Genomic DNA, 27,971 nt, shown 5'->3' on the forward strand with positions numbered 1-27,971 from the left:
TCGTAAATAGTTTAGCTGCCGTCAGTTCAAACAGAAAAAAAGAAGAATAAATGAACTTGACTACGCAGGTGGGCAAGCGATATCCATTTCACTTTCAGGAGTCGTCTTTTGGGCCACTGTTACCAGCAGTGAAGATGTAGGGTTGCTGTTGCGTTGGGCACATGAACTTAGTAAACAGAGGCTCCCAGTCAGTAGACTTGTGTCCCACAGGCTCCAACATATTGTTCCAGAGGGCGTTGGCAACTATAAACAGAGAGGACTTTATTTAGTTTGAAATACATGAGAAATCATAATATCGATATAACTACCACCATCAACATCACTGCGGTCTGAGAAATTTACGTAAACTCCCACATATCTACTTTTGGAACCTCCCTGTATTTAATAAGTCAAACTTACCTAACGCATTCGTCTTCTGGCTGAAGTGGAAGCAGTCAAATGACAAGAAGGAGTAATCAGTGACTTGTTCTGCCCCCTTTTCTACCGTGGGCAGAGTGGCGTTCTGAGCGAATGGCTGCAGCACCACAGCGAAGTCGTCCTTAGTCCGATACCGATCACTGTTGGCCTATTATGAAACAAACACATCATGACTCTTTACTTAATAGAAACCACAAAGTTAAAATAAGAGTGAAAAATAGAAATAATACCGTTTAATGGTATTATAAGCATTATATTATTTGCAAAATAATCTGATCATTTCACAAATATAAAATATAAAATATTATGCTTGTTCGGAATTCGAACACGGTGACTCAATGCGTCAAGTTTTCCTGTGTCTTGGGAAGAGAAAAACAGGGTTCTAAGACTCTCATACCACTTAAAGCGTGGAGGAACATAAGAGAGTACCACACAAATTTGCACAAAATGGACTGAATGATGTTATAAACTTACACTGATTATAATTACAATTATATTTTTGAACAATGATATCAATGTTGTAATATTGTTTTTATATTTTGAAAGTACTGTTCTTCAATTGTATTTTTACTTCATAACTTTATTCAAACATACAGTGAGTAAACCTTCACCAGTCGAGGATTAGGGATCACCTCATAATGTTCAGGAAAATGCTGCTATGTCTTACAGTACGAGATACCGGTCATAGTCATGAAAATTATAATGATTTACATTTGAGCATATGAGGGCAACCACTGAAGCAACTTCTCATCTCTTTTTCTTCTGCAAGGTGTTGCAACAATACGTAGATTTATGTTAATTCCAGTTAGCGAAACTTCCTTCTTTCTCACTATACTGTACTTAAAATCACGCAATGCTTGCTTAGTCATTACATTAAAAACACACGTTTACCCCTTGTTCATTACATCGACACCCTATCTGCTTCATAAAATGTAATAAATGTATTTTTTTTCGAAAACATGACCGTTCCAGTTTTTTGCTGTATAATTTCAATTAAGTTTGACTCTCTTAGTGTTAGTCACTGTGAGCGATCCTCAAAAAATGAACGAAACTAACGAAACTAACGCTTCATTTCTTTATTATTTGAGAGGCTTCTAGACTAAAAATGGCGCCTAACCTTGGCACGACCATTAAGGAGAATTCAAGCTACCATGCTACCACGTTTTCACAGTCGGTCGTGCTCTTGTGTTCTATCCATCGATAATCGCGAGCGATGTTTGAAGTTCCTTGACTTGTTTACGCGCGACTCGTAAAAGCATGGCGTCGAAGTGTAAAGAGAGGAGGACATTAAGGAAGTAATGAGTCCAGGAAATGTGGAGACAGTACAGGATTGTCCTGGTTAACATTCCTTTCTTCCCGGTCAGTAATAGTATCAACATCATTACTATCATTTGCTTGGTTATGTATAGTCACATTCCGCGCAAGGAATTCATTGTCTGAGGCGAAATCGGCACTTGATTCATCACCCAGATCGGAATCACAGTCAACCCAAGAGGTCACCACTTTATTCGCCAGTCATCAGCTATACGGCTGTTTATTTTCACTGCCGTCGTTTATTTGTCTTCACTTGTGTGGTTGCCATTGTTGGTGTATTTTTCAATATGCTACAGTTGAGAATTTCGGATTTTTGACTCCCCTGTAGATATCTTTAGAAAAAACGAAATATGTTTCTTAGTTCTTGTATTATGTATGCGTGTCGTCCAGTGTTCGTTTTTTACACCATTTGTAAGCGTGTGGTAATAGGAATTACCGAATTTTCCAACTTTTATTTTCCTTCATAGATTAATTAATTAATATCATGAGGAATAAATTTCATCATGATCTCAAAGTTATCCTGAATTTAGAAGACTATACTTTGCACTCCCTGACTAAGTTTCACTTTCATATTTTTAAAAACAGAGGAGTTACATTCCTTTCTTCCGAAAGCCTACATTTTCCATTAAAACAGCCTGGTATTTTAAGACCTCACCTTTACATTTTCGCCTGGCGCTAAGAGGTTCAAATTACTTACGTTGCATTTTTTCTAACATAAAACTGTGAACGCATTAGAATGTAAGTCTGACCTTTTCACTCTTTGAGTACCATCGGTGGATGTAGACAGTAAAATTCCCTTTTAAAATGTCCATGAAACTACTCTAAACCTATGGCTGCATTCGTTTGGAGATTGTACCCAAGGGAAACGGCCTTTCGTCACTTATGTAATTGTGAAACATACAGTATAGATTACTTTAATTAATTAATATCATGAGGAATAAATTTCATCATGAGCAATGCCATGAAGCTCTACAAATAAATTGGATACCGGATATAAATATCATAAACCAAAAAAAAATTGAATTAACCATTTTGCAATTTCAGAATGTTTGAACATAGACTTTTTCAGTCTTATCTTCACTATTTTCTGAATGAGGATTGCACGAGGGGAAAATAGCTACATCTTATTGTGGAATTGAGAACATAATTTTTTTAACAACGAACTTTCTTGCACGGAAAAATTTGGAAGACGTCGTATTGGGTGGAAAAACAAAGCGAAGTTGCTACATGCTGGCATTTTTTTAATTAGAGAATTTGGCCTATTACTGACCGCTTAGAACTTATTTTTCTGTTTTCTTTTCTTCCCAGACCTGCTTCATACGTCGGCTGGTCGCCTGTCTCTGTTCCTCCAAAAACGCTCCGAGGTTGATGTCGAATTTGCAAAAGCGAAAAATCCGCAGAAGCGATCTGTCGGCGGAAGGCCACCCTGTTATTTATTGTTATCAGTCTTTGTAGGTCCCATCGTATCTCTTCCAGCCAACTGGTGGTGTATTTTAATTTGGAGATGCATATAATCGTAAATTTACCTTCTTTCTTTCTTAATCTGTTTACCCTCAGCGAGGGATCCCACCTCTACCGCATCGAAGGCAGTGTCCTTGAGCGTGAGACTTTTGGTCGGAGGATAAAAATGGGGAGGAGGGCCAGTACCTCGACCAGGCTGCCTCACCTGCTATGTTGAACAGAGGCCTTATGAGGGGATGGGAAGATTGGAAGGAATAGACTAGTAAGAGGTAAGGAAGCAACCGTGGCCTTAAGTTAGGTAGGCTACTATCAAGACACTTGCCTGGAGGAGAAGTAGGAAACCACGGAAAACCTCTTCGAGAATGGCTGAGGATGGAATCGAACGCCCTCTACTCAGTTGACCTCCCGAGGCTGAGTGGACTCCGTTCCGGCCCTTGTACCAATTTTCAAATTTCGTGGCAGAGCCGGGAATCGAACCCGGGCCTCCGGGGATGACAGTTAATCACGCTAACCACTACACCATAGACTATCATACATTTATACCTATTATTATTTCCTTGCCCATACATGCCTATTCTGCTTGATAAAATGACAATCTAATTTTTGCTAAAACATATTAGATCCTCTTTCCACACTTACCCGCCACCTGAACATTGGGCATGTTGTACTGATATGAACATAATACAGTGTTTAACGAGAAAGAGGAGTATTAGGAAATAAACTCACCACTTCCATCTCGACCTGCCTCCATTGTCTCATGATGTCGAGAAAGTGCTGCCGGCGATGTTGATAGGCCAGACCAAGCAAACACGGGCATTCTATGCTGTGTAAAATTTGACAACGTTGAGGTTTGGCGGTAAAATTCATCAGGATTTCCAAATCTGAGAACAAATTAAAAAAATTAAAAAATATATTTAGAATTCAGCATTCTTACTGTTCGTAGTTTACATGGATAATTTTCATGGCAGGGAAGGATTCAGTTGGATGGAAATGTAACAAGAAGTTTGGCTTATACAGACGACTTGGTTTTAATGGCAGACTATGTTGAAAACCTACGATCCAATATCTCTGTACTTGAAAAGAAACACAGAGATGGTGATATGAAACTTGGCATTTCCAAGGCTAAAGTGATGTCTGTTGGGAAGAAACTTAAGAAGACTTAATGTTAGGTAAGGAACACGGAACTGAACCAAGTGGATCATATCAAGTACTCTCTCTCTCGGTGTGTATGTGTGTGTGAGTGTGTGTTTTCTCTCACGATGTAGAACTTGAACTGGCCACAATCTCTACGACGATGGACCCAGTCTTGCAAAAAAGTTTTATGGCAAGAATATAGCGCTGAGGTGGTGGTGATTATTGCCAAATTAGCATTGCTGTAAGTTGCTCCGTATGTCTTATGCAAGTCTGTTAATTCAATATTTGTACACTGAAGCATTTTAATAAATTAAATGCACAGATCTCACAGAAGATATTTTGTGACATACAGCAACAAACTAACCAGCCTACAATTTTTATTATCCCCTTGGTAAGCTGGAAGTGACAGACGTGAAAGTAGCGAGAATGATTGCTAATACGAACCGGTGGGAATAATGGCAGGAGGGTGCTAGCAGTGAGCAGATAAAGGCTAAGTTAGGAATGAATTCGTTGGGCAAATCAGAACAATTTTCGTTGTGTTCATTTTCCTATGGCGAGGTGCAAAGGAAAATGAACCTAAAATACATTCTACTTTAGGAGTGACTGAATACGTCATGCAAATGTACATCCTAACAGTACGGTACAGTAAGGTTAGTTTTCCTTTACACATACGCACAGGAAAGTGAACACAACGAAAATTGTTCTGATGGACACCATATCCATGTGAGACTGGAGGGGGGCATCACCATTCTTAAGGTCAATAATGGATGGAAAGTGCATTGTCAGATACGCGGTATTGCTCCGGCAGCGACGATACGTACTTATAGTACAGTTAAAAATTAGACTGATAGGTTTTTCTTAAGTAGATGTGGGAGAGGGTGTCAGTTCTTTTCACTGTTGCTGTTTATATTCTGTACCTGCTAACTGCACGTTGATAAGCAATGGGCATATAGCAATGCCACTTCAGTAACATATAGGTATACAGTTTTCAAAATTCTAAGTTAAAAGTAATGTGATATTAAAGGACTGCTCACCTGGTACCATGACCAAGTTAACGACAGTTCGAGGCATGTTGTCTCGTAAGAAATCCAGCGTACTGATAAGATCCTGGCGGTGGTTTTCAGGAAGTTTTCCGGCGTTCTTCACGTAACACATGTCCAGACAGAAGTCGTTCGGACCAATCATGAGAGTTACAACCTGAAATAATAAATACATTGCATTTCAACTATACGCAAATGGATCAGATGAATAACAAGTGGAAAATATGTATTATTCTTATGATGATGATAATGATAACAATAATAATAGTAGTAATAATATCATTATTGTTTGACTGGTTTTGGTCTCTACGATGAGTCTGCTTCCTGTGAATCTATCTTGAGCTCTCTTCTCAGCCTCTTCATACTTCTTCAGGCAAGTGCCACTGAAGGACGTCTTCATGTATGCTTCTTGGCTTTCCACGAGGGCTTTTCCTAGGTGCTTTTCGCTGTAGTACATCAGCTATCAGACTGCCATGTTGTAGTTCGCGCCCCACCCAAGACGACCTCTGTCCTCTGGATCTAGTTGACCAGCTGTTGCTCCTTACGAACTCGATCTAGCACATCTGTATTGCTCGTCTCCCATATCCAACTTACATTCTTCAAACGGCGCATGTACCACATCTCAAAGGCTTCTCATTTCTTAATGTCGCCTTTTGTTCAGGTTCCATGTCTTGCCTCAGAATATCGTAACTGACAGGACGTAGGACTTCACAAGGAAAATGGTGCGTTGATGTAACACAGACTGCTTTTCGCAAAATGCCTAGTTAGCTATAATTATACGACTTCTGATTTCATTTCCACACCGACGATCTTCAGCCAATATTTTGTCCGAGTCACCTGATCAGTTTCACTTGTTGGATTTCTTCTCTCTTAACGCTAACATGTAGTACCTGTGGGTGTTTCCTCATCATCAGACTACTTGTTTGTGTTTTAAGATTGCCTTTCATACCATACTCTGCGACTTCATCATCCAGGCGTTGTGACATCATTTGTTAGAGTTTGAACTTCCTGCCAGCAAAGCCAGATCATTGGAAAGTTTAATATTCTTGATCATTCTTCCTTCATCTTTTACACTCAAATTGGTGTTCTTTACGGACTGAATCAAGGACAACCCAAGAAATCCATTGATATATCATCAGCCCCGAGATTGGTTGGATCCTCAAATAACATCATCGAAGGTTATGTGGTTATAGGGAAATCGCAAAAAGTAACAGCAGTGCCTAAATGAAACGTACTAGGCAAGATGAGGAATGAGGTAGTTCGCCAATGCTTTTCTCACCGGGCCAGATAGTGCTATTGCAGCATGACTGACCCTATGAGCAACACCGTGCTCTGAATGTCATTACTCGGCACCACTCACACCCCAGCAGCTTCCATATTGTCACAGCCAAGGATGAGACTGGGATTTCAGTGGGAACTACATTTTGATCTGGCCTGTGCCAAGAGACGGATTCGTAAGTACTGCATCCATCAAGAAATAGCAACTGGCGGAGCCATTGATATACGGGAAAAATAATTAAATTGTTATACAAGATTTAAAATTATTGGATTGAATATGAAAAAAATGTTCGAATGCTTTAACCTGGACTGAGCCGAAATGGGTAATGCATTGTTCCGATGGCTGTTATCAGATCTGAGAGGAGGTTGTAGAAATAAATTCTGGGAAGACCAAGCCAGTTGTCTGCACGTGTTGCTGTAAGCTTGAGTTTGGGAGATGGAGGTTTCAAAAACTCCGCTATCCATAGATCAGGAAATGGTTCTCTGTTGTTTCGTATTTTCACACTATCAAATGCTCTATCTTAATTAACGCCACCCTTTCCTCTTCCACTTACAGTTATTAGGACGATGTTGAACTACTAGAAACAAATCGAGGGAAGTCTCAAGTGTCCTGCCCTTCAACATTGCTGTCACTGCTGTACTCTTATTTTAGGACTACAGAAGCTTTTGAGGACAACACGTACCTTCCAGTCCTTCTTGAAGTCGACACGGCTGTCTCCACGCATGCGCTTCCACAGATTGCGAGCCTGGAAGTGAATATCTCGACTCATAGCCACTGCCTCGGCTACGTTGAACTGCGAATCTTTTTGATGAGATAACGAATCACCATAGGAATATCCTATAAGATTCGGGTTGAATTCTTTCAGAATGTTGGGCAGTGTCAAGTATTCTCTCCATGTTTTCTCTCCACCTGAAAGAGAATAAAACCTTCAATCAATATTTTAAAATAATAATATATCGACTTAAAATTAATACTGAACTGTTCCCAATTCCACTTCCATTTATCCTAACGTTTTCAAAACTACCTGTTTTAGTAATGATTGTTTTCAGAATGAGTTGCAATCAAACTTCAGTGAGTTAGTATCAGAATGTTTTTCTTATTTTAAAGTACGGTTGAGGCGCTGGCCTTTTGATCCCAACTTGTCAGATTCGATCCCTGCTCAGTTCCATGGTATTTGAAGGTGCTCAAATACGTCAGCCTCGTGTCGGTGGATTTACTGGAACGTTAAAGAACTCCTGCGGGGCTAAATTTCGGCACCTCCGCGTTCCGAAAAATCGTAAAAGTACAGTAGTTAGTGTGACGTAAAATCATCATTATTATTATTATTATTATTATTATTATTATTATTATTATTATTATTATTATTATTATTATTATTATTATTATTTTATTTCATGTTAAACAGTGAAGACTGTAACTTCCCCGCATTATTGATGATATACCGGAAAACAAGAAGAATGATAAGACGAGATTCATTGTGTTACTAACAGAAGGTGTGCGATATATTATTGGAATACTGGAAGATTTGACAGAGACGTGCCGGGAATATAGAAAGAACATCAATTACAAAGCGAAGTAAATAGTGATCGGAACAGGAAGGACAAAGAGCTAAAATCAATGTGATTCACGTTAGGGATAGCTGCCAGGTTCCTTGGCAGTACAATAACTGAAGATTAAGGATTAAGGCAGAATTCTGCAGAAAGAGGCGACTTCGTGATATATAAAGGATTGGGGAAGATACTTGACAGTGTAGTGTAGTCTGTTAGTGCCCGATCGAATTCCTGTTACTTTCTTTATAATTTTCTTTAGGTTCTTTATTTCTCTTACACTCTCCACCGTGCTAACCCTTCCCATCCTCCCTCATATCCACGTGTCTGTAGACGGGGGGAGATTCAAGAACTGTATGATTAATAAATCAACCCAACACTGAACATAAAATGAATACAAGGAAACTGTGATGGGTGGGACATGTGGCCCTCATGCGCGACCATATCCGGACCAAGGCAATTCTGTTAAAAAGACGTGAACGAACCCGTTCACGCAGTAGACTCAGAAAACGAAGTAAAGATGGACTACTGAGAGACCTCCAGTAACTTGGGATCCGTAACCTACATCGAAGCATCATAACATGGCAGTAACTGGAAGCAGATTGTGCAGTCAGTGCATAATTTTCAGAGTCATTGATTGCTGGTTAAACTAAAAACTTCACCAAGCATCCAAAATGTATAATTGCAAACATAGAACAGTTGAGAATCTGGACAACTGAGAGCGTATTCAACTGCATTTTGTTGCTATTCGGGAAATTATGAACTCTGAGCGTCTGTTGTCAGCTGCGTACTTTCGGTGGCAATTCTGTATACACAAGTATCCCAGAAATCTGCGAGTGTATGAGAACCTTTAGAGACGATGGTTAGACTCGTTCTTTTTTATATGCGTGGCGTCGGAAGAGACCACAGTCCTGGTGGGACTTATGGTGTTCGGAGTCGCTTACATTTATGTTCTGAATGAAGTAACGAGAATATGTAATTACCTATGGACCAAGATGAACCTCTGTTGTCCACCAAGACAGCCCCTAAGTTGAGCGCATCGTTTCCCCACGAGGCCGTCAAACTGTCGCCGATAGCACCGATCACGTCTATGTCGCCTGGCCGGAGCTGATGGACGGTGGTGGGACGAATTGGTGAGCGACTGTTCTCAGTGGAACACGGGAACGCTTTCTGAAGTGGTACAGATAGCTGCATTTTCTGAAACACAGAGTAAGATAGCAAACTTAACAAACTTCAGTCAACCGATCACAAATAAAGCCAACCAATGTGCTCTCCTTGTATGTTATGGGGAAAGAACTATAAATTTAATTGGCTCTTTTCTCCGTAGCGTAAAGGTTTGCGTTATTAGCTGCTGTCCTCGGGGGCCCGGATTCGATTCCCGGTACTGTCAGAAATTTTAAAATGGCAGGAGGGCTGGTATGTGGTTGAAATGGCACATGCAGCTCACCTCCAATGGGGGTGTGCCTGAAAAGATCTGCACCACCTCGGGATGAGGACACGAGTTTACTTTACTTATAGGAAAAATCAACGAAAACCATCTCTGAAAAATAGTAGTCGGTGTTGCTAACTCATTTGAATAGGCTAGTTATGCTAGATTAAGTTGCAAGAGGAAGGGCACGGTATAACCTTTAACGGTAACCAATTAAATTTATAGTTCTTTCCCCAGTTTATAATCTCTGTAGGACCTTGGTTTGATTTGGGCAACGCTAAACATATCCTTTTCTTTTTATTTCTCTAGGACGAGTAGAATGATAGACAAATGTTTTGCCTTGAAGAGGAATGTTCAAATCAACGTTTGGTACAACAGACAATCGTTGTTAGGTTTCGATCATGTCCAACTCCCATAAAGAGAAACCACTCTATACTCACGTTAAGTTCAGTTGCTCTTCTGAAGTGTTGAGCCTTGTTCCCAGGTTGAGTTCTAAATGCGTTGAATAATGCCTCTCGGAATCCTTCATATCTCTTGAGTGAAGCCAGTGAATCTTGTGCACAGCACTCGGAAACGAAAATTATCACTGCCACCACGAGTCCAAGGAGTTCCATCCTGTTAACACACAATGCAACAGGTATTATTAAAGAGAGGTACAATATGAAGAACATTTTACCCAGATACGGAATTAAATTTAGGGGAAATATGAAGTCATGGGGAAGAAAAATTAAAACATCAAACATATGTTTTAATAGTTAAATATCTTTGTCCTATATATTAGGTTTTGTACATATTTAATAACACAGTACCAAAAGAAAAACAAAAAAATACAATAATTTATAATCTCTCAGCACCATCTGCCCTTACGCTATTAATAATAATAATAATAATAATAATAATAATAATAATAATAATAATAATAATAATAATAATAATAATAATTTTGGCGTGTGACCTCTGAAGACGCTAAAGGTCTTTAGAGTAGACGCCCCCTGTGGGTGGGGGCGGTAGAATAACACCCACGGTATCCCCTGCCTGTCGTAAGAGGCGACTAAAAGGGGCCCTAGGGGCTCTGAACTTTGGAGCGTGGGTTGGCGACCACGGGGCCCTTAGCTGAGTCCTGGCATTGCTTCCACTTACTTGTGCCGGGCTCCTCACTTTCATCTATCCTATCAGACCTCTCTTGGTCAACTCTTGTTCTTTTCCGACCCCGACGCTATTAGGTTTGCGAGGGCTAGGGAGTCTTTCATTTTCACGCCCTTCGTGGCTCTTGTCTTTCTTTGGCCGATACCTTCATTTTTCGAATTGTCGTACCCCTTCAATTTTTTCTCTCTGATTAGTGTTATATAGAGGATGGTTGCCTAGTTGTACTTCCTCTTAAAACAATAATCACCACCACCACCATTTAGAGTAGACGCCGTATAGGCGACCTGCCAGTCTCTGAGGATGGCGCCCTATCTATGATGAATTTTAATGTTGGAAATTGCCCACACAGCCAATAAAAGTTAAAATTTCCGAGCCGGCCAGGAATCGAACCCGGGACCTCCTGGACCAAAAGCCATGTTTCAATTTAGTCCTGGAACCGGACTGTCCTTACTCAGAAAGAACAAAAAAAATACTGGTTACGTTTGCTGGATTTAACACTAATTGCTGCTTCACTGGATCATCACAAAACAGAGAACGAATGTCACATTACGCTCTGTGTCTCTGGTTAATTTTTAGTGGACGCCACAGGTGCTGTGGGTGGCTTGGAGGGGATGGGGTGGGAATTAAAGAGCAAGTAAGTCAATATCGTTAGACTGCTATTGGAAATAATACCTTGGGATTTTTAGATGTGTATTCCGGAATATTTTCTCGAAGCAATTTCTAGATGATGATGATGATGATGATGCTTGTTGTTTAAAGGGGCCTAACATCGAAGGTCATCGGCCCGGCAATATCTAGAAAGCCTGGCTCATTGCTAATAGAAATATCAACGGAATGAGAAATAAATCGTGTAAAATAATGTAAATTAATCTTCGTATATCGCATGAAGAGCATTGGAGGAATAAAAGGTAAAGGCTTCCATTATCTGTAACCTAGACACTAAATGGAACTGAGTGGCTACCTATACCCCCGGGTACCTTTTCCCACATTCCCCACCTTGTCCCGTGGCTCGGTAGGCCAAGGCTCTTCAGTGTTGTGGTAGCGTAGGATTGTTTGTGTGTGTGTTTTTTTACAATTGGCTTTACGTCACTCCATGTGAGATTTGTGCTGGACAAAGCGGAGGCAGTCCGTGATCTCTCAGTCATGGCCATCCATCAATACTTCACATCACAGCCTGCAAGATCACATAAACCATCTGTACTCTAACACCCTTCTTTGATAATATATGTCTCAGTCATGGCCATCCATTAATACTTCACATCACAGCCTGCACGGTTGCTAGGTAACATCGCGTCACACAAAATTTCGCGACGCAAATTTTCAGATGATCCCAGCCATAACACATGTACTGTAAAACAACAACATGGCACCACAACACTGACGAGCCTTGGCCTACCCAGCCACCGCTGCTCAGCCCGAAGGCCTGCAGGGTGACTTAAATACCGAATTTCGAGAAATTATGTTAAGCAATGTAGTGGCAAACAAACGAATAGGCAGGCCGAGCGAGTTGGCTACGTGGTTCGTTCACGTAATCCTGAGCTTGAATTCGGGAGATGGTGTGTTCGAACCTGACCGTCCACAAACCTGAATATGGTTTAAAATAGTTTCCCATGTTTACACCAGGCTGTACCTTCATTAAGGCCATGGTAGTTCCTTCCCACTCCTAGTCCTGTCCTATACCATCGTCGCCATAAGACCTATCTGAGCCGGTGCGACACAAAAATATAAAAAACAGACAAAAAGTTAGAAAAAATGAACTGAATGTACTTTCGACTTTTGTATACTTAATCCGAAACAAAGGTGAAGAATGAAGCAAGTATAACGAGTAGGTAATAATAATAATAATAATAATAATAATAATAATAATAATAATAATAATAATAATAATAATAATAATAATAATAATAATAATAATAATCTATGGCCTCAGTTTCAGTATGCAAGCATTTTGAGTTGATGCCATCTAGACTGCCTGCGCGACAATTTCCACCCTTCGTTTTGCTCTCCCGGATGACAGAGCAAGCCGATTCTCTCTTAGACGGTCTGTGGCCGAGTTTTAGTTAATTTTGTCAGATAAATACCAAATGATTCGACCCAGCGATCTTCTACATGCTGACAACGTACGACTTGGAATGTCGAATGGACTTTGAATTTGAATTTTGAATTTATTGACGATGATGATTTACATGCCACTGAGGCTGAAAAGCCCCTTTATGTAGCGTCTCCGTATAATACAATACAGGTTTATGAACACACTATTTACATTTTAGAATATTAAAATATTAAATTAAACATTAAACTTCAAAAATTCAAATACAGATACCAAATCCATTAAAATTAAAACATAAATTATATAAGAAGTAAGAAAATATATCACTAAACTTATTTATTATTTTAGACTACAAGAATCTAAAGAATATAAAGCTAAAACAGCAACAATTTTCTTAGACATGTATATATTTCTGATTGTTAGACACAAGAATGCCTGATCTCAGTCCCTTGCGTACTCCTCCAGGAAGATAGATGTTAAGGACTGTTTTTCTCCCACCCTTTAAACAAACGACTTCCTCTGCCGGGTTTGAACCCGCGATCTTACGACCTGAAAGCTGACACACTACAGATCAATTAAAGAATCTAAAGAATATAAAGCTAAAACAGCAACAATTTTCTTAGACATGTATATATTTCTGATTGTTAAACACAAGAATGCCTGATCTCAGTCCCTTGCGTACTCCTCCAGGAAGATAGATGTTAAGGACTGTTTTTCTCCCACCCTTTAAACAAACGACTTCCTCTGCCGGGTTTGAACCCGCGATCTTACGACCTGAAAGCTGACACACTACAGATCAATTAAATCAGTCATCAATTATCTGCATTTATGACTCTCGCTCGGGTAGCATATTCCCTATCGGTTGTTTTCTTAGCTTTTCCTTGAACATTTTCAAACGACTTGCAAATTATCGAATATTTCCCTTGACAATTTATTCCAATCCCTTACTCCTCATCCTACAAATGCATCTTCTTCTTACACCGCTTTGCGCACACCGGTGGGACCGCGGGTGCGAACAGTGTGGCACATGTGAATTTGGCCCTGTTTTACGGCCGGATGCCCTTCCTGACTCCAACCCTATGTGGATATATTTATTCACTATTGCGTGTTTCTGAAGTGGTTGCTACTGTGGTGTATTGTATGAATACGAAGAAGAAAGTGTTGGGACAAACATTAACACCCAATTCCCGAGCCACAAGAATGAATCAATCGCGACTACAATCCCCGACCCAACCGGTAATCGAACCCGGGATCCTCTGAACCGAAGGTCTGAGCGCTGACCATTCAGCCGAGGAGTCGGACTTCATCTTATAAATTAATATTTGTCCCAATTTGTCCTCTTGGATTCCAACTTTATTTTCACATTGCGATCTTCCCTACATTTAAAATCTCATTTAGCCTATTACAGTTAATTCATGACTGACTGAATGAATGGAATTGAAAAATGAAAATCTACAGCCTATTTCCAGTCATTCTACCGGGTCAGGAATGGAATGAATGAAACCCCCATCTAGCGACGAGTATTGGAGATGTGCCAGCTGCCGAAGCCTGTCGCACTCCTCTGGGGCAATGATAAATTAGTGACAGATATAATGAAATGATAATGGAGAGTGTTGCTGGAATGAAAATTGACAGGGAAAACCGGAGTACCCGGAAAAAAATCTGTCCTTCCTCCGCTTTGTCCAGCACAAATCTCGCATGGAGTAACTGGGATTTGAACCACGGTATCCAGTGGTGAGAGGCTGGCGTGCTGCCGTCTAGCCACGGAGGCTCCACTGACTTAATTAATTAATTAATTAATTAATATCTTCATCAATTATTATTAACAAACTTATGCTTATACTTTAACAAATTTAAAGTCTTCATTACCTGGCAGATATTCGAACACGGAGTCGCTGCTTGAAACTGCTTCTGTTGACCTTGCGATCAGTCTGCGAACTCAGGAAGACACATTGCGTTAAGGAGACTGCCTCTTAAATACACATCGTATCAGACAGACGTGTGACGTCAGTTATTAAGGCAGTCTACGAAGGTGGGGTGCGTGGATTCCCTACTCATAGGTATTGTCACGTATTCCTGACCGCAGGCGACAATATAACACCAAATCCTTGAACCGGCGCATCAAGAAGTGATTATCCAAGCCGGAGATCATTATCAAGAATACAAGAAAACATCCATCGAAAGAATGTCACGTCGTCCACGAGGCATCGTAGCCTTGAGTTCTCGAAGGGAACAGAGGAAAAAAATTCACCAAGGATTAGGAATAAGGTGGTCATTTCAAACTGACCAATTATCAGGCGAAGTGCATTTTCACGGGTTAGAAATTCGAGTTTCCTGGGTACATGAATAATGGATGTATGACCAACACAGGTTGATATTTGCCCTTCTTCTTCTTCTTCTTCTTCTTCTTCTTATTATTATTATGATGATGCTTCTTTTTCTCTTCTTCTTCTTCTTCTAGCAAGGGAGCTGGTTACGGAGTTCTAGGAGTGTACCTATTAAATTGCATTAAGGAGATCGTGGCTTCGAATCCCAGTGTTGGCTGAGTCGAAGATATTTTCCTGTCTTTCCCCATTTTCACACTAGGTAAATGCTGGGCCTGTACCTTAATTAAGGCCACGGGCTTTCCTATCACCATTTGTGGGTGAGGTTGGCAGAATACATCCACGGTACTCCCTGCCTGTCGTGAGAGGCGACTAAAAGAGGCCCCCAGGGGCTCTTATCATGGGAGCGTAGGTTGGCGATCACGGGGCCTCTAACTGAGTCCTGGAATTTCTTCCACTTACGTGTTCCAGGCTCCTCACTTTCATCTATTCTATCCGATCTCCCTTGGTCAACTCTTGTTCTTTTCCAACCCAGGTGGTGTTAAGTTTCCGAGGCCTAGAGATTCGTTCGTTTTCACGCTCTTCGCGGCCTTTGTCTTCCTTTGTCTTCCTTTGTCCTATACCTTCATTCTTCGAAGTGTCCGACTCGTTGGCTGAATGGTCAGCGTACTGGCCTTCGGTTCAGAGGGTCCCGGGTTCGATTCCCGACCGGGTCGGGGATTTTAACCTTCATTGGTTAATTCCAGTGGCTCGGGGGATGGGTGTTTGTGGTGCCCCAACATCCCTGCAACTCACACACCACACATAACACTATCCTTCACCACAATAACACGCAGTTACCTACACATGGCAGATGCCGCCCACCCTCATCGGATGGTCTGCCTTACAAGGGCTGCACCCGACTAGAAATAGCCACACGAAATTAATTCTTCGAAGTTTCGGGCCCCATTCATTTTTTACCTCTGGTTAGTGTTAATAGAGGTTGGTTGCCCAGCTCCTACTTCCTCTTCAGTTAATAAACACAACCTCCTGTACCTTCGTCGCGACGATGTCTCTGAACCAATACAACATAAAACAAATAATAAAAATAATGTTCTCCTCCTCCTTCTTCTTCTGCCGCTTTTCCCGCTCCATGGCGGGGTCACGCGTGCGAACTGTGATTACGATGATGATTTTTGTTGTTTCAAGGGGCCTAACATGTAGGTCATCGGACCCTAATAGTATGAGGTGCAACGAAATGAAGGGATAATTACAACTTCAAAATGTATCCACTGACCAGAATCTGCAACGAATGATGATGAAAAAATGACCATGAATTCAAAGCAGTCAGTGGATCCAGTTCGCGATGCCTTATTTCCGACATGATGCTTCTTGTTCAAGGGGCCCAAAACCCAGATCACCGTCCCTCATAACGGCACTAACAACTGGTAAAGTAGAACCATGGCGTTCCTTATATAGTGGTACTAATCACAGGCGCCGACCAGACCCGTTGTGTTCCTCACATAATGGTACTAATCACAGGTAACGTAGACCCATGGTGTTCCTCATATAATAGTACAACTCACAGGTAACACAGACCCATGGTGTTCCTTGCATGGTGGTACTAATTACAGGCAGTGCCCAAACCCGTGGTGTTCCTCACATAGTGGTACTAATCACAGGCAACGTAGACCCATGGTGTTCCTCATATGGTGGTACTAATCACAGGTGTCCGGCTCCGTGACTAAATGGTTAGCGTGCTGGCATTTGGTCACAAGGGTCCCGAGTTCGATTCCAGGCGGGGTCGGGAATTTTAACCATAATTGGTTAATTTCGCTGGCACGGGGGCTGGGTGTATGTGTCGTCTTCATCATCATTTCTTCCTCACCACGACGCGCAGGTCGCCTACGGGAGTCAGATCAAAAGACCTGCATCTGGCGAGCCGAACTTGTCCTCGGACGCGCCCGGTACTAAAAGCCATACGCCATTTCATTTCATTATTAATCACACCCATGGTGCTCCTCCCCGAATAATACTAATCACAGCCCCAAGGTGTTCCTCACATAGTGATACTAATCGCAGGTAATGTAGACCCGTGGTGTTCCTCATATAGTGGTACTAATCATAGGTAATGCAAACCCATGGTGTTCCTCATATAGTGGTACTAATCACAGGTAACCTAGGCCCATGGTGTTCCTCATATAGTGGTACTAATCACAGGCAACGTAAGCCCATGGTGTTCCTCATATAGTGGTACTAATCACAGGTAATGTCATGGTTCCAAATCCATCATCCCTTGATCACCTGTTTTAGTCACCCCTTACGACAGGGTGTATCCTTTCTCTGTATACCCAGTTCTCAGTCAGAGAAATTAACATAACGCGTCTAAAAGCCCCACACCCAACCTACAATCGAACCTGGGATCCTCCGAACCGAAAGCTTCGACATTGACATTCAGCCAATGAGCCCGACTTTTAATACCAATATTAATTGCGTTGAGTTATAAAAATTATGTTTAGTACGACTACTTTCTATAACAGAAGGTAATTATCTTACGTGAGTTTCTCTTGTGAAACAGTGTTACAGCGTCGTCCTGTGGATGCCCTGATCGCAGGATATTTGAAGAGCAATAAAGACCCCTTTCGACACTCCATGTCTTATAATGTGCTAATGTAAAATTATTTCTGGTAACCCATTTGGTTTTCCTCCGACTAACTTAATAAAAACAGAGTTCCGGGTTTCTTTGCCACCAACGAGAGTAAAACGAAACGTCAAAACGGACACCGCGGTAGCCTAAATGGTGTCAATTCAATAATAATTTCGTGTGGCTATTTCTAGCCGGGTGCAACCTTTGTAAGACAGACTCTCTGATGAGGGTGGGCGGCATATGCCATGTGTAGGTAACTGCGTGTTATTGTGGTGGAGGATAGTGTAATGTGTGGTGTGTGAGTTGTAGGGATGTTGGGGACAGCACAAACACCCAGCCCCCGAGCAAAGGGAGTTAACCAATGAAGGCTAAAATCCCAGACTCGGGCGGGAATCGAACCCGGGACCCTCTGAACCGAAGGCCAGTACGATTACCATTCAGCTAACGAGTCGGACTGCGTATAGTAGACGATAGTTTAGAACACTTACTATTATTAGTCGAATATCTTGGAACTTGAAAATAGGTGCAATGAGTATGGTATGAAAATCAGTCTTTCTAAGACTAAATTGATGCCAGTAGGTAAGATATCCAAGATAATTTAGTGACAGATTAGGGATACAAAGATGGAACAGGTAGATAATTTCAAGTATTTAGGATGTGTGTTCTCGGAGGATGGTAGTATAGTAAGTGAGATCGAATCAAGGTGCAATAAAGCTAATGCAGTGAGCTCGCAATTGCGAACAACAGTGTTCTCTAAGAAGGAAGTCAGTACCCGGACGAAACTATCTTCACATCGGTCTGTTTTCAGACCAACTTTGCTTTACGGGAGTGAAAGCTGGGTGGACACAGGTTATCTTAATTATAAGCTAGAAGTAACAGATATGACAGTAGCGAGAATGGTACAAACAGGTGGGAACAATGGCAGGAGGGTACACAGATTGGGCTAAATAAAAGCTAAGTTAGGAATGAACTCGATGGGTGAAGGTGTTCGCATAAATCGACTTCGGTGGTGGGCTCACGGGAGGCGAATGAAGGAGGATAGGTTACCGAGGAGAATTATGGACGTAAGAGGAGTAGTGGGAGACCAAGACAGCGATGATTGTTATACTCAGTTTCTGTCGATTTAAAGATTAGAACTATAGAACTTAACTTAACGAGGCCACATAATTAGTTACAAATAGAAGGTTGTGGTGACAATTAGTACATTCACAAAGGCTTGCAGACTGAACACTGAAAGGAATAAGAGTCTAAAATGAATATGTATATACATTATATTCCTTAATTAAATGTGTAACTAAATGTGTGTAGTCGCATCTTGTTCCAAACTCAGCTCCAAACACCCCCGGACCATGTCTCACCTTCTCTAGTTAGGTTAAGCCTGCACTTCTAGCCAGGGAAGGGGAAAGCAACCGGTTAGGTTACGTCTGGTCAGCTAAGGTTAAGCCTGCACACTTAGATAGGATGTAAACTTATGTCCGAGCAGGTGTAGGGAAGTTCAGTCGGTTGGTTTAACGCTTTGTGAGCGTAAAGTTAAACCTGCATTTTTTTCCGAGGTGTGGGTTAGTTTAAGCTTGGTCAGCGTAACGTTAGACCTGCACTTGTATGCAGTTAGTCCGGGTATCGATCTTAGAGTCTGTTAAGTTAATCTTACACTCTTATGCGGTTAGTCTGGGAAGTTAGGTTTGGTTAACGCGTGGTCAGCGTAAAGTTATGCCTGCAGTTTTATGTAATGAGACCGGATATCGAACTTCAGGTATGTTAGGTTAAGCTTACACTCTTATGCGGTTAGACCCCGGGTGTTGAACTTTGTGTCTTGTACTCTTGTACTCTTAGGCTTTGAACTAGGGTCACTGCGGTTAACGCCCTTAGGCCTGGGGTTGAACCCGGGGTCTGTAAAGTTAAGCATAAACACGTAGCCAGCGTTACGTCATGTGAGGTTAAGGGCGCGCTCTTAGCCGGCAGCCCGCGCCGCGGTGTGACGTCACCCACCGGACCAGGCCTCGTCCAGGGGCGTGTGGTGGCGGTGGCGGCAGAATCCGTGAAAAACCATTACTACTGTGGATTCGACACCCCAAAGGGGGCTGAATTTGGACTTTAAAAATACAGAATGTCACTCTTCATCTCAGCGGTCCCGAAAACTATGGATTCGACACTATTTTTTCAAATATTTTTATAGCTCAGCCCTCTCACCCGCGTAACGGTGCTAGGTGTGTCTTATTCTCTCCGTGCTCGTCTCGAGGTAGCAAGTCATAAGTGTACCAAGTTTGGTTGAAATTGTTCCAGAGGTTTAGGAAGAGATGTGTCATTTACATACACACATCCATTTTTATATACTGTACTGTATACTAGCAAATGTACCCGTGCTTCGCCACGGTATTCTACAATGTATACGGATATCGAAGTAAATTACTGTACATGCAGTGAATAATATTTTTAAAATTCCAAGTCTCTTAGCGTTATCCGAGAAACAGCATAGCGAGTTCCACATACGTTGTTTCCAATGTAAAGTTCGAGTTGTGGAGTTGTGATGATAGCAGCAGGTCCACTAGCCTATTGTCATTCATAATCGAGTTGGGAATTTTCATTATAATGGCAGGCCCCATTGGCTACTCCGCGGTTACAATCGATTTGGGGAGTTTTCTTTGCAATGGCAGGCCTCATTTCCTACTAGAAGACAGATAACAATTGAGGAATTTTTATTATAATGGCAGACAACTTCCCCACTGACGGTCGAAATTGAGTTGTGCTGTTATCATTATAATCACAGGCCCCCTTTCCTGATGCCAGTCAGCTTACTGCCAGTCTCACCGAGTTGGTGAGTTTCCATTATAATAACAGGCCACTATGCCAAACGTTAGTCAAATTTTATATGGGTAAATTTGTTGATGATGGCGGGCAACCTTCCCTACTGCCAAGCACAATCGGGTAAGTGAGTTATGAAAAAATTATATGCTCCCTAGCCTTCTGCCAGTCAAATCAAGAAGGAAATTATTAATTACAATGGTACACAGGAGTTGGAGAAGGACCCCATTCCTACTGCCAGTCAAAGTCGATGTGGTGAATTCTGATTACAATAGAAGGCGCCCTCCTGCTGAGAGTCATTATCGATTTGTAAAGTATTAATTACAATGGCACACATACCCCTTTCTGATGGCTACAAATCGACCTCAGTGAATGAATGTAGATCGACATAAGAATACATTTGCATGTTTACCTCCATTTAAAATTTAATTGCTGCTAAACGGTACATCACGTCGACAATCGGATTGTACAATAGGACGCCACATTTAACGTTCTAAATGGCTGGTGCTATGATATTTTCTCGTATCTCATCTGTTTATGGGTAAGATTGAGTTATATACGTTGAAAAGGATGACACATGGGTAAGATCTTTAAAAAGGCATTACTTTTCGGATATTTACGTAACAGATGCAAACACAGAATTTGGGTCACACATAGCTACTGGATGGGCCAATGTAGAATTTGATGACCCTATGTATCCTATAAGTGATTCAAAACATCAATTATACGTGTAAAAAGTGCAAAATTTACGTACAATACAGAAATAGAGACAAATTTAATGTATAAGGGATAGAGATACGACAAAAAGTCATAGGACCAAAGTTGTAGATTACTCCAAATTGAACTGAGATTGTGCCATCCGTTTTGTGATACGACTTACCGTTTAGCCACCAAATACCAGGTATGAACCGTAATTAAAATTGCCTCCATATTTCGATATTTTTCGGGAGTAGAAATGAAAAATTAAAACCTCGTAATTTTTCCGTCGGTTACAGGCTAAAAGCTGTAATTTTGCTCAATTGCTATTTTCTAGCTCGTCAAGCAGATTGTGCCGCCAAATTCACAAGAGAGATCATGTTCGTGTTATTCTTGAAATAATTGATTCGAATACATTAAATGATATATTTCACAGAATAACATATTACATTTAAGGAATCCGTCAGTGCATTTAGCCACGCCGCGCTCCCAAACACGCCGTCTCTTCGCGTCCGTGACAGTGTGAACGCACCCTGAGGCACTGAATGCAGACAAACGAAATAATGAACGATGCGTGCGTGACAAATGACACACCTCCTACTATGTACTTCCCTATGATAGGAAAAGAATGTGACAATTCTAGGAAACTAAAACAGCCGAGAGCGTATGTGCGTGGTTAAATACGTGTTTATGCGTTTTCACTACCAGGAAATATACTGAGGTGGCGTCGAGCAGTTCTGCTTACTTTCTGATATGCTGAAGGGGAAGAAAAATAAATTAAAATATGCGTATCTTTTGCTAGTTGACGATTCCGGCGTTGACAGGTTAGTTCTGTAAAACTGTAGCAATATTTCCTTCGAGCGGAGGTGAGTGGCAGCAGAAGATCAATTAACAAACAGTGAGTCAGTGTAATGTTATTCTCGATCGTATGCCTTAACCATAACAAGTAAAGGTGTAATCTCATGTAGTTACAAAGAAAATATCAGATATGACCTTATTTTTAGATTTGCAAATGCAAATGAAAATCCTCGGCCTGTTTCCAGTCATTCGATCATATCAGGGATGGAATGAATGAAGCCCCATCTAGCGGCGAGGATAGGAATTGCGCCAGCTGCCGAAGCCTATTGCACTCCTCTGGCGCAGTGATTGATGTCTGACTGAAGTGTCACTGGAATGAACGATGGCAGGGAGACCCGGGGTACCCGGAGAAAAACATGTCTCACCGCCGCTTTGTACAGCACAAATCTCACATGGAGTGACCGGGATTTGAACCAAGGAACCCAGTGGTGAGATGCAGGCGTGCTGCCTCCTGAGCCACGGAGGATCTTCTGATAAAATGCAAATGCTGAGCTTAATTTTGTGATAGCGTTAACGATTTGGTTCAATCAATCAATCAATCAATCAATCAATCAATCAATCAATCAATCAATCAATCAATCAATCAATCAATCAATCAATCAATCAATCAATCAATCAATCAATCAATCAATCAATCAATCAATCAATCAATCAATCAATCAATCAATCAATCAATCAATCAATCAATCAATCAATCAATCAATCAATCAATCAATTTCTCCACGCACTGTCGCGTATACTTCGTGCGATGCTACACGATAGGCCTCTCTTGATGAGAGAGGTGCCAATTACAAGAGAGCGTGGAGTTTCGGCTCGCGCTAACAATGGGCCTTTTCGCACAAATCCGATTACATTTTCATTATCTACAGTCGTTATGTGGGAAGGGTGGACATTTATCAATTCAACTGGCCCGGCTCGTGAGTTTTGAGATGGCCCAGGTCAAGACACCTACTTTTACCATTCCTCTTCTTGGAATTCGTGAATTTTTGAGACCCGTGAGTTCAGAGATGACGCGTGTCATATTTAAATACATTTCGTAATACGACACAATTTCATACATCATGTAACTTCCGCCCAAATTGTCCTAATTCTACCGCAATGGTAGCATTACTTTGGGCGTACATTTCTATATTCAATGATACACATATCATGGATCAAAGGCTCCATGGCTAAATGGTTAGCGTGCTGGCCTTTGGTCACAGGGGTCCGGGGTTCGATTCCCGGCAGGGTCGGGAATTTTAACCTTAATTGGTTAATTTCACTGGCACGGGGGCTGGGTGTATGTGTCGTCTTCATCATCATTTCATCCTCATCACGACGCGCAGGTCACCTACGGGTGTCAAATCAAAAGACCTGCATCTGGCGAGCCGAACATGTCCTCGGACACTCCCGGCACTAAAAGCCATACGCCATTTCATTTCATGGATCAAAATTATATTCACTGAGCGAGTTGGCCACGCATGGTCGCGTACCTGTGAGCTTGCATGTGGGAGATGACGGGTTTGAATTCCACCGTCGACAGCTCTGAGGATTGTTCTACGTGGTTTCCTATTTACATACCAGATAAATTAAGGCCACAGCCGCTTCCTTCCCACTCCTATCCCGTCGTCGCCACAAGATCTATAAAGCAAATTTTGTAAGTTCACTCTTATTCACAAACTGTAGTTATATTCCCTTTAATGTTACTTATATATAGAGTGTTTAAATAAAGGTGTCCGATATTGCAACAGGGGTTGGGATTGGTCAAAACGAGAATAAATGTTTCTGTAAACATATGTCCAGAAACAGATACCCGTTGAGATATGAGCCATTTTATTTGTGTTGCGTATTTACAATCCAGACAATGGACGTGATCCTACTAGCTACTCCTAATGAACACATGACTATCACACAACGGACGTCATCCTACCAGCTACTTCTAATGAACACATGACTGTCACACAATGGAGGTCATCCTACCAGCTACTTCCAGTGAACACACGACTGTCACACAATGGACGTCATCCTACCAGCTAATTCCAGTGAACACATGACTGTCACACAATGGACGTCATCCTACCAGCTACTTCCAGTGAACACATGACTGTTACACAATAGGCGTCATCCTACCAGCTACTTCCAGTGAACACATGACTGTTACACAATGGACGTCATCCTACCAGCTAATTCCAGTGAACACATGACTGTCACAAATTGGACGTCATCCTACCAGCTAATTCCAGTGAACAAATGACTGTCACACAATGGACGTCATCCTACCAGCTACTTCTAATGAACACATGACTGTCACACAATGGACGTCATCCTACCAGCTACTTCCAGTGAACACATGACTGTTACACAATAGGCGTCATCCTACCAGCTACTTCTAATGAACACATGACTGTCACACAATGGACGTCATCCTACCAGCTACTTCTAATGAACACATGACTGTCACACAATAGGCGTCATCCTACCAGCTACTTCTAATGAACACATGACTGTCACACAATGGACGTCATCCTACCAGCTACTTCCAGTGAACACATGACTGTTACACAATAGGCGTCATCCTACCAGCTACTTCTAATGAACACATGACTGTCACACAATGGACGTCATCCTACCAGCTACTTCCAGTGAACACATGACTTTCACACAATAGACGTCATCCTACCAGCTACTTCTAATGAACACATGACTGTCACACAATAGACGTCATCCTACCAGCTACTTCTAATGAACAAATGACTGTCACACAATGGACGTCATCCTACCAGCTACTTATAATGAACACATGACTGTCACACAATGGACGTCATCCTACCAGCTACTTCCTGTGAACACATGACTGTCACACAATGGACGTCATCCTACCAGCTACTTCTAATGAACACATGACTTTCACACAATGGACGTCATCCTACCAGCTACTTCTAATGAACACATGACTGTCACACAATGGACGTCATCCTACCAGCTACTTCTAATGAACACATGACTGTCACACAATGGACGTCATCCTACCAGCTACTTCTAATGAACACATGACTGTCACACAATGGACGTCATCCTACCAGCTACTTCTAATGAACAAATGACTGTCACACAATGGACGTCATCCTACCAGCTACTTCCAGTGAACACATGACTTTCACACAATGGACGTCATCCTACCAGCTACTTATAATGAACACATGACTGTCACACAATGGACGTCATCCTACCAGCTGCTTATAATGAACACATGACTGTCACACAATGGACGTCATCCTACCAGCTACTTCTAATAAACACATGACTGTCACACAATGGACGTCATCCTACCAGCTACTTATAATGAACACATGACTGTCACACAATGGACGTCATCCTACCAGCTACTTCTAATGAACACATGACTGTCACACAATGGACGTCATCCTACCAGCTACTTATAATGAACAAATGACTGTCACACAATGGACGTCATCCTACCAGCTACTTATAGTGAACAAATGACTGTCACACAATGGACGTCATCCTACCAGCTACTTCCAGTGAATTCATGACTGTCACACAATGGACGTCATCCTACCAGCTGCTTATAATGAACACATGACTGTCACACAATGGACGTCATCCTACCAGCTACTTCTAATGAACAAATGACTGTCACACAATGGACGTCATCCTACCAGCTGCTTATAATGAACACATGACTGTCACACAATGGACGTCATCCTACCAGCTACTTCTAATGAACAAATGACTGTCACACAATGGACGTCATCCTACCAGCTACTTATAATGAACAAATGACTGTCACACAATGGACGTCATCCTACCAGCTACTTCCAGTGAACGCATGACTGTCACACAATGGACGTCATCCTACCAGCTGCTTATAATGAACACATGACTGTCACACAATGGACGTCATCCTACCAGCTACTTCTAATGAACACATGACTGTTACACAATGGACGTCATCCTACCAGCTACTTCTAATGAACACATGGCTGTTACACAATAGGCGTCATCCTACCAGCTACTTCTAATGAACACATGACTGTCACACAATGGACGTCATCCTACCAGCTACTTCTAATGAACACATGACTGTCACACAATGGACGTCATCCTACCAGCTACTTCTAATGAACACATGACTGTCACACAATGGACGTCATCCTACCAGCTACTTCCAGTGAACACATGACTTTCACACAATGGACGTCATCCTACCAGCTACTTCCACTGAACACATGAGTGTCACACAATGGACGTCATCCTACCAGCTACTTCCACTGAACTCATGACTGTCACACAATGGACGTCATCCTACCAGCTACTTCTAATAAAGACATGACTGTCAAACACGCTGCACAGAACACGCGTTGTGCAAACAGCCATCAATACCACCAACTAGGAGCTGTGATGATGTCAGCCGGCCTGTCCGCGGATACGATCTGCACGTTACGGGAGATGCTCCACATGGTTACCGCCCATATGTACACATGCTTCGGCTTTCCGTCGCAAGGAATCCCGAACGCGCCCAATCACGCCTGGCTGCTCGCGAATGTGGGCACATGCATTGGTCACACGCTCCGGTCAAATCTGAACATTGTCGATGGGTGTGGCATACACCAATAACTTTACATGTCCCATACCCAAAAAATCCCATGGATTGACGTCTGGCGAACGGGGAGGCCATGCTACTGGAACTCCTCGACCAATCCATCGTCCAGGAAACGTTTGGTTTAGGTATTGTCACACGATGCGTAGAAAATGAGGTGGTGCCCCATCATGCATAAACCACATGCGTTGGCGTTCTAGAAGCCTAACGTCCTTCACCAGTCCGCGTAATTCATCGCACAGGAATGGATAATACACAGCACCTATTAATCTGTTCGGTAAAATGCATGGCTCTATTTGTTTGTCATCCACAATTTCTGCCCACACATTGAGAGTAAAACAATCCTGATGCCTCGACTCCCTGCAGGCTCGAGAATTTCTATCCGCCCACACCTGCGTGTTGTGGTAATTTAATATGCCATTTCTGGCGAATCTTGCCTCATCCGTAAATAAAATTCAGGCTGTAAATTGTGGATCTTCCGCCCTCTGGCGTAGAAGCCATTGACAGAATTGTTCTCTTGCAGGGTGGTCAGGAGGCCGAAGAGCTTGCACAAGTTGGACATAGTACGGATACAGTAGCTGCTCATGTGAAACAAACCACTCAAGAGCTTGGTTGATACCTTCAGCAGCTGCATTTCTTCGTACACTTGTTTGAGGATCACATTCCAAGTGTTTCAACATCCGTTCCTCCATTTCCGGCGTGCGAACGTTACATGGTCTACCGCGATCCGTTGTCCTGGCAGTAAATGGACCCGTTTCTGCAAGTCGCTGGAATAGCCGAGCGAAAATCTTTTCCGATGGAATGTTGCGGTGTGGATGCCGCTGAGCGTACATGATACGGGCCTGTCGTCCACTAACGTCGGTTAATCCATAGCAAAATACCATGTTTGCCACTTCCCTCAAGGAATGCCCCACCGCACTGTTTATGTCGACCGCACATCATGGGACCACTAGTCTGGTTTGGGCACAGCACTGCACTGCCAACACAGCCGCATACTATGACGGAACATAAGACTCGTGCAAAGGCCTTCAACGGAAAGACGCACTACCAGCAAAACCGCAAACGATGACTGAACATCCGACGCGTGCAAAGACCTTCGACGGGAAGACGCATGCGCCACCGAACACATCGCTCCTTTACGCGGGTACAATGGCGCGTATCTCAACAGGCATTTGCTTCCGAATATATGTTTATAGGAATCATTCCCAACCCCTGTTGCAATATCGGACACCTTTATTCAAACATCAT

General features: G+C 42.1%; 1 protein-coding gene across 1 annotated transcript; it reads right to left on the reverse strand.

The window, feature by feature from the left end:
• Positions 1-94: 94 nt before the first annotated feature.
• LOC136879321 (phospholipase B1, membrane-associated-like) lies at positions 95-27,607 on the reverse strand. The gene is made up of 8 exons (XM_067153139.2): positions 27,321-27,607; positions 10,062-10,236; positions 9,176-9,389; positions 7,328-7,554; positions 5,361-5,523; positions 3,919-4,073; positions 400-565; positions 95-243 (listed from the first exon to the last, which is right to left on the reverse strand). The coding sequence occupies exons 1-8, from the start codon at positions 27,605-27,607 to the stop codon at positions 95-97; spliced, it is 1,536 nt and encodes a 511-aa protein (XP_067009240.2).
• Positions 27,608-27,971: the final 364 nt, after the last annotated feature.

Source organism: Anabrus simplex, chromosome 8 (genome assembly GCF_040414725.1).
Source record: "Anabrus simplex isolate iqAnaSimp1 chromosome 8, ASM4041472v1, whole genome shotgun sequence".
Lineage (NCBI taxonomy): Eukaryota > Metazoa > Arthropoda > Insecta > Orthoptera > Tettigoniidae > Anabrus > Anabrus simplex.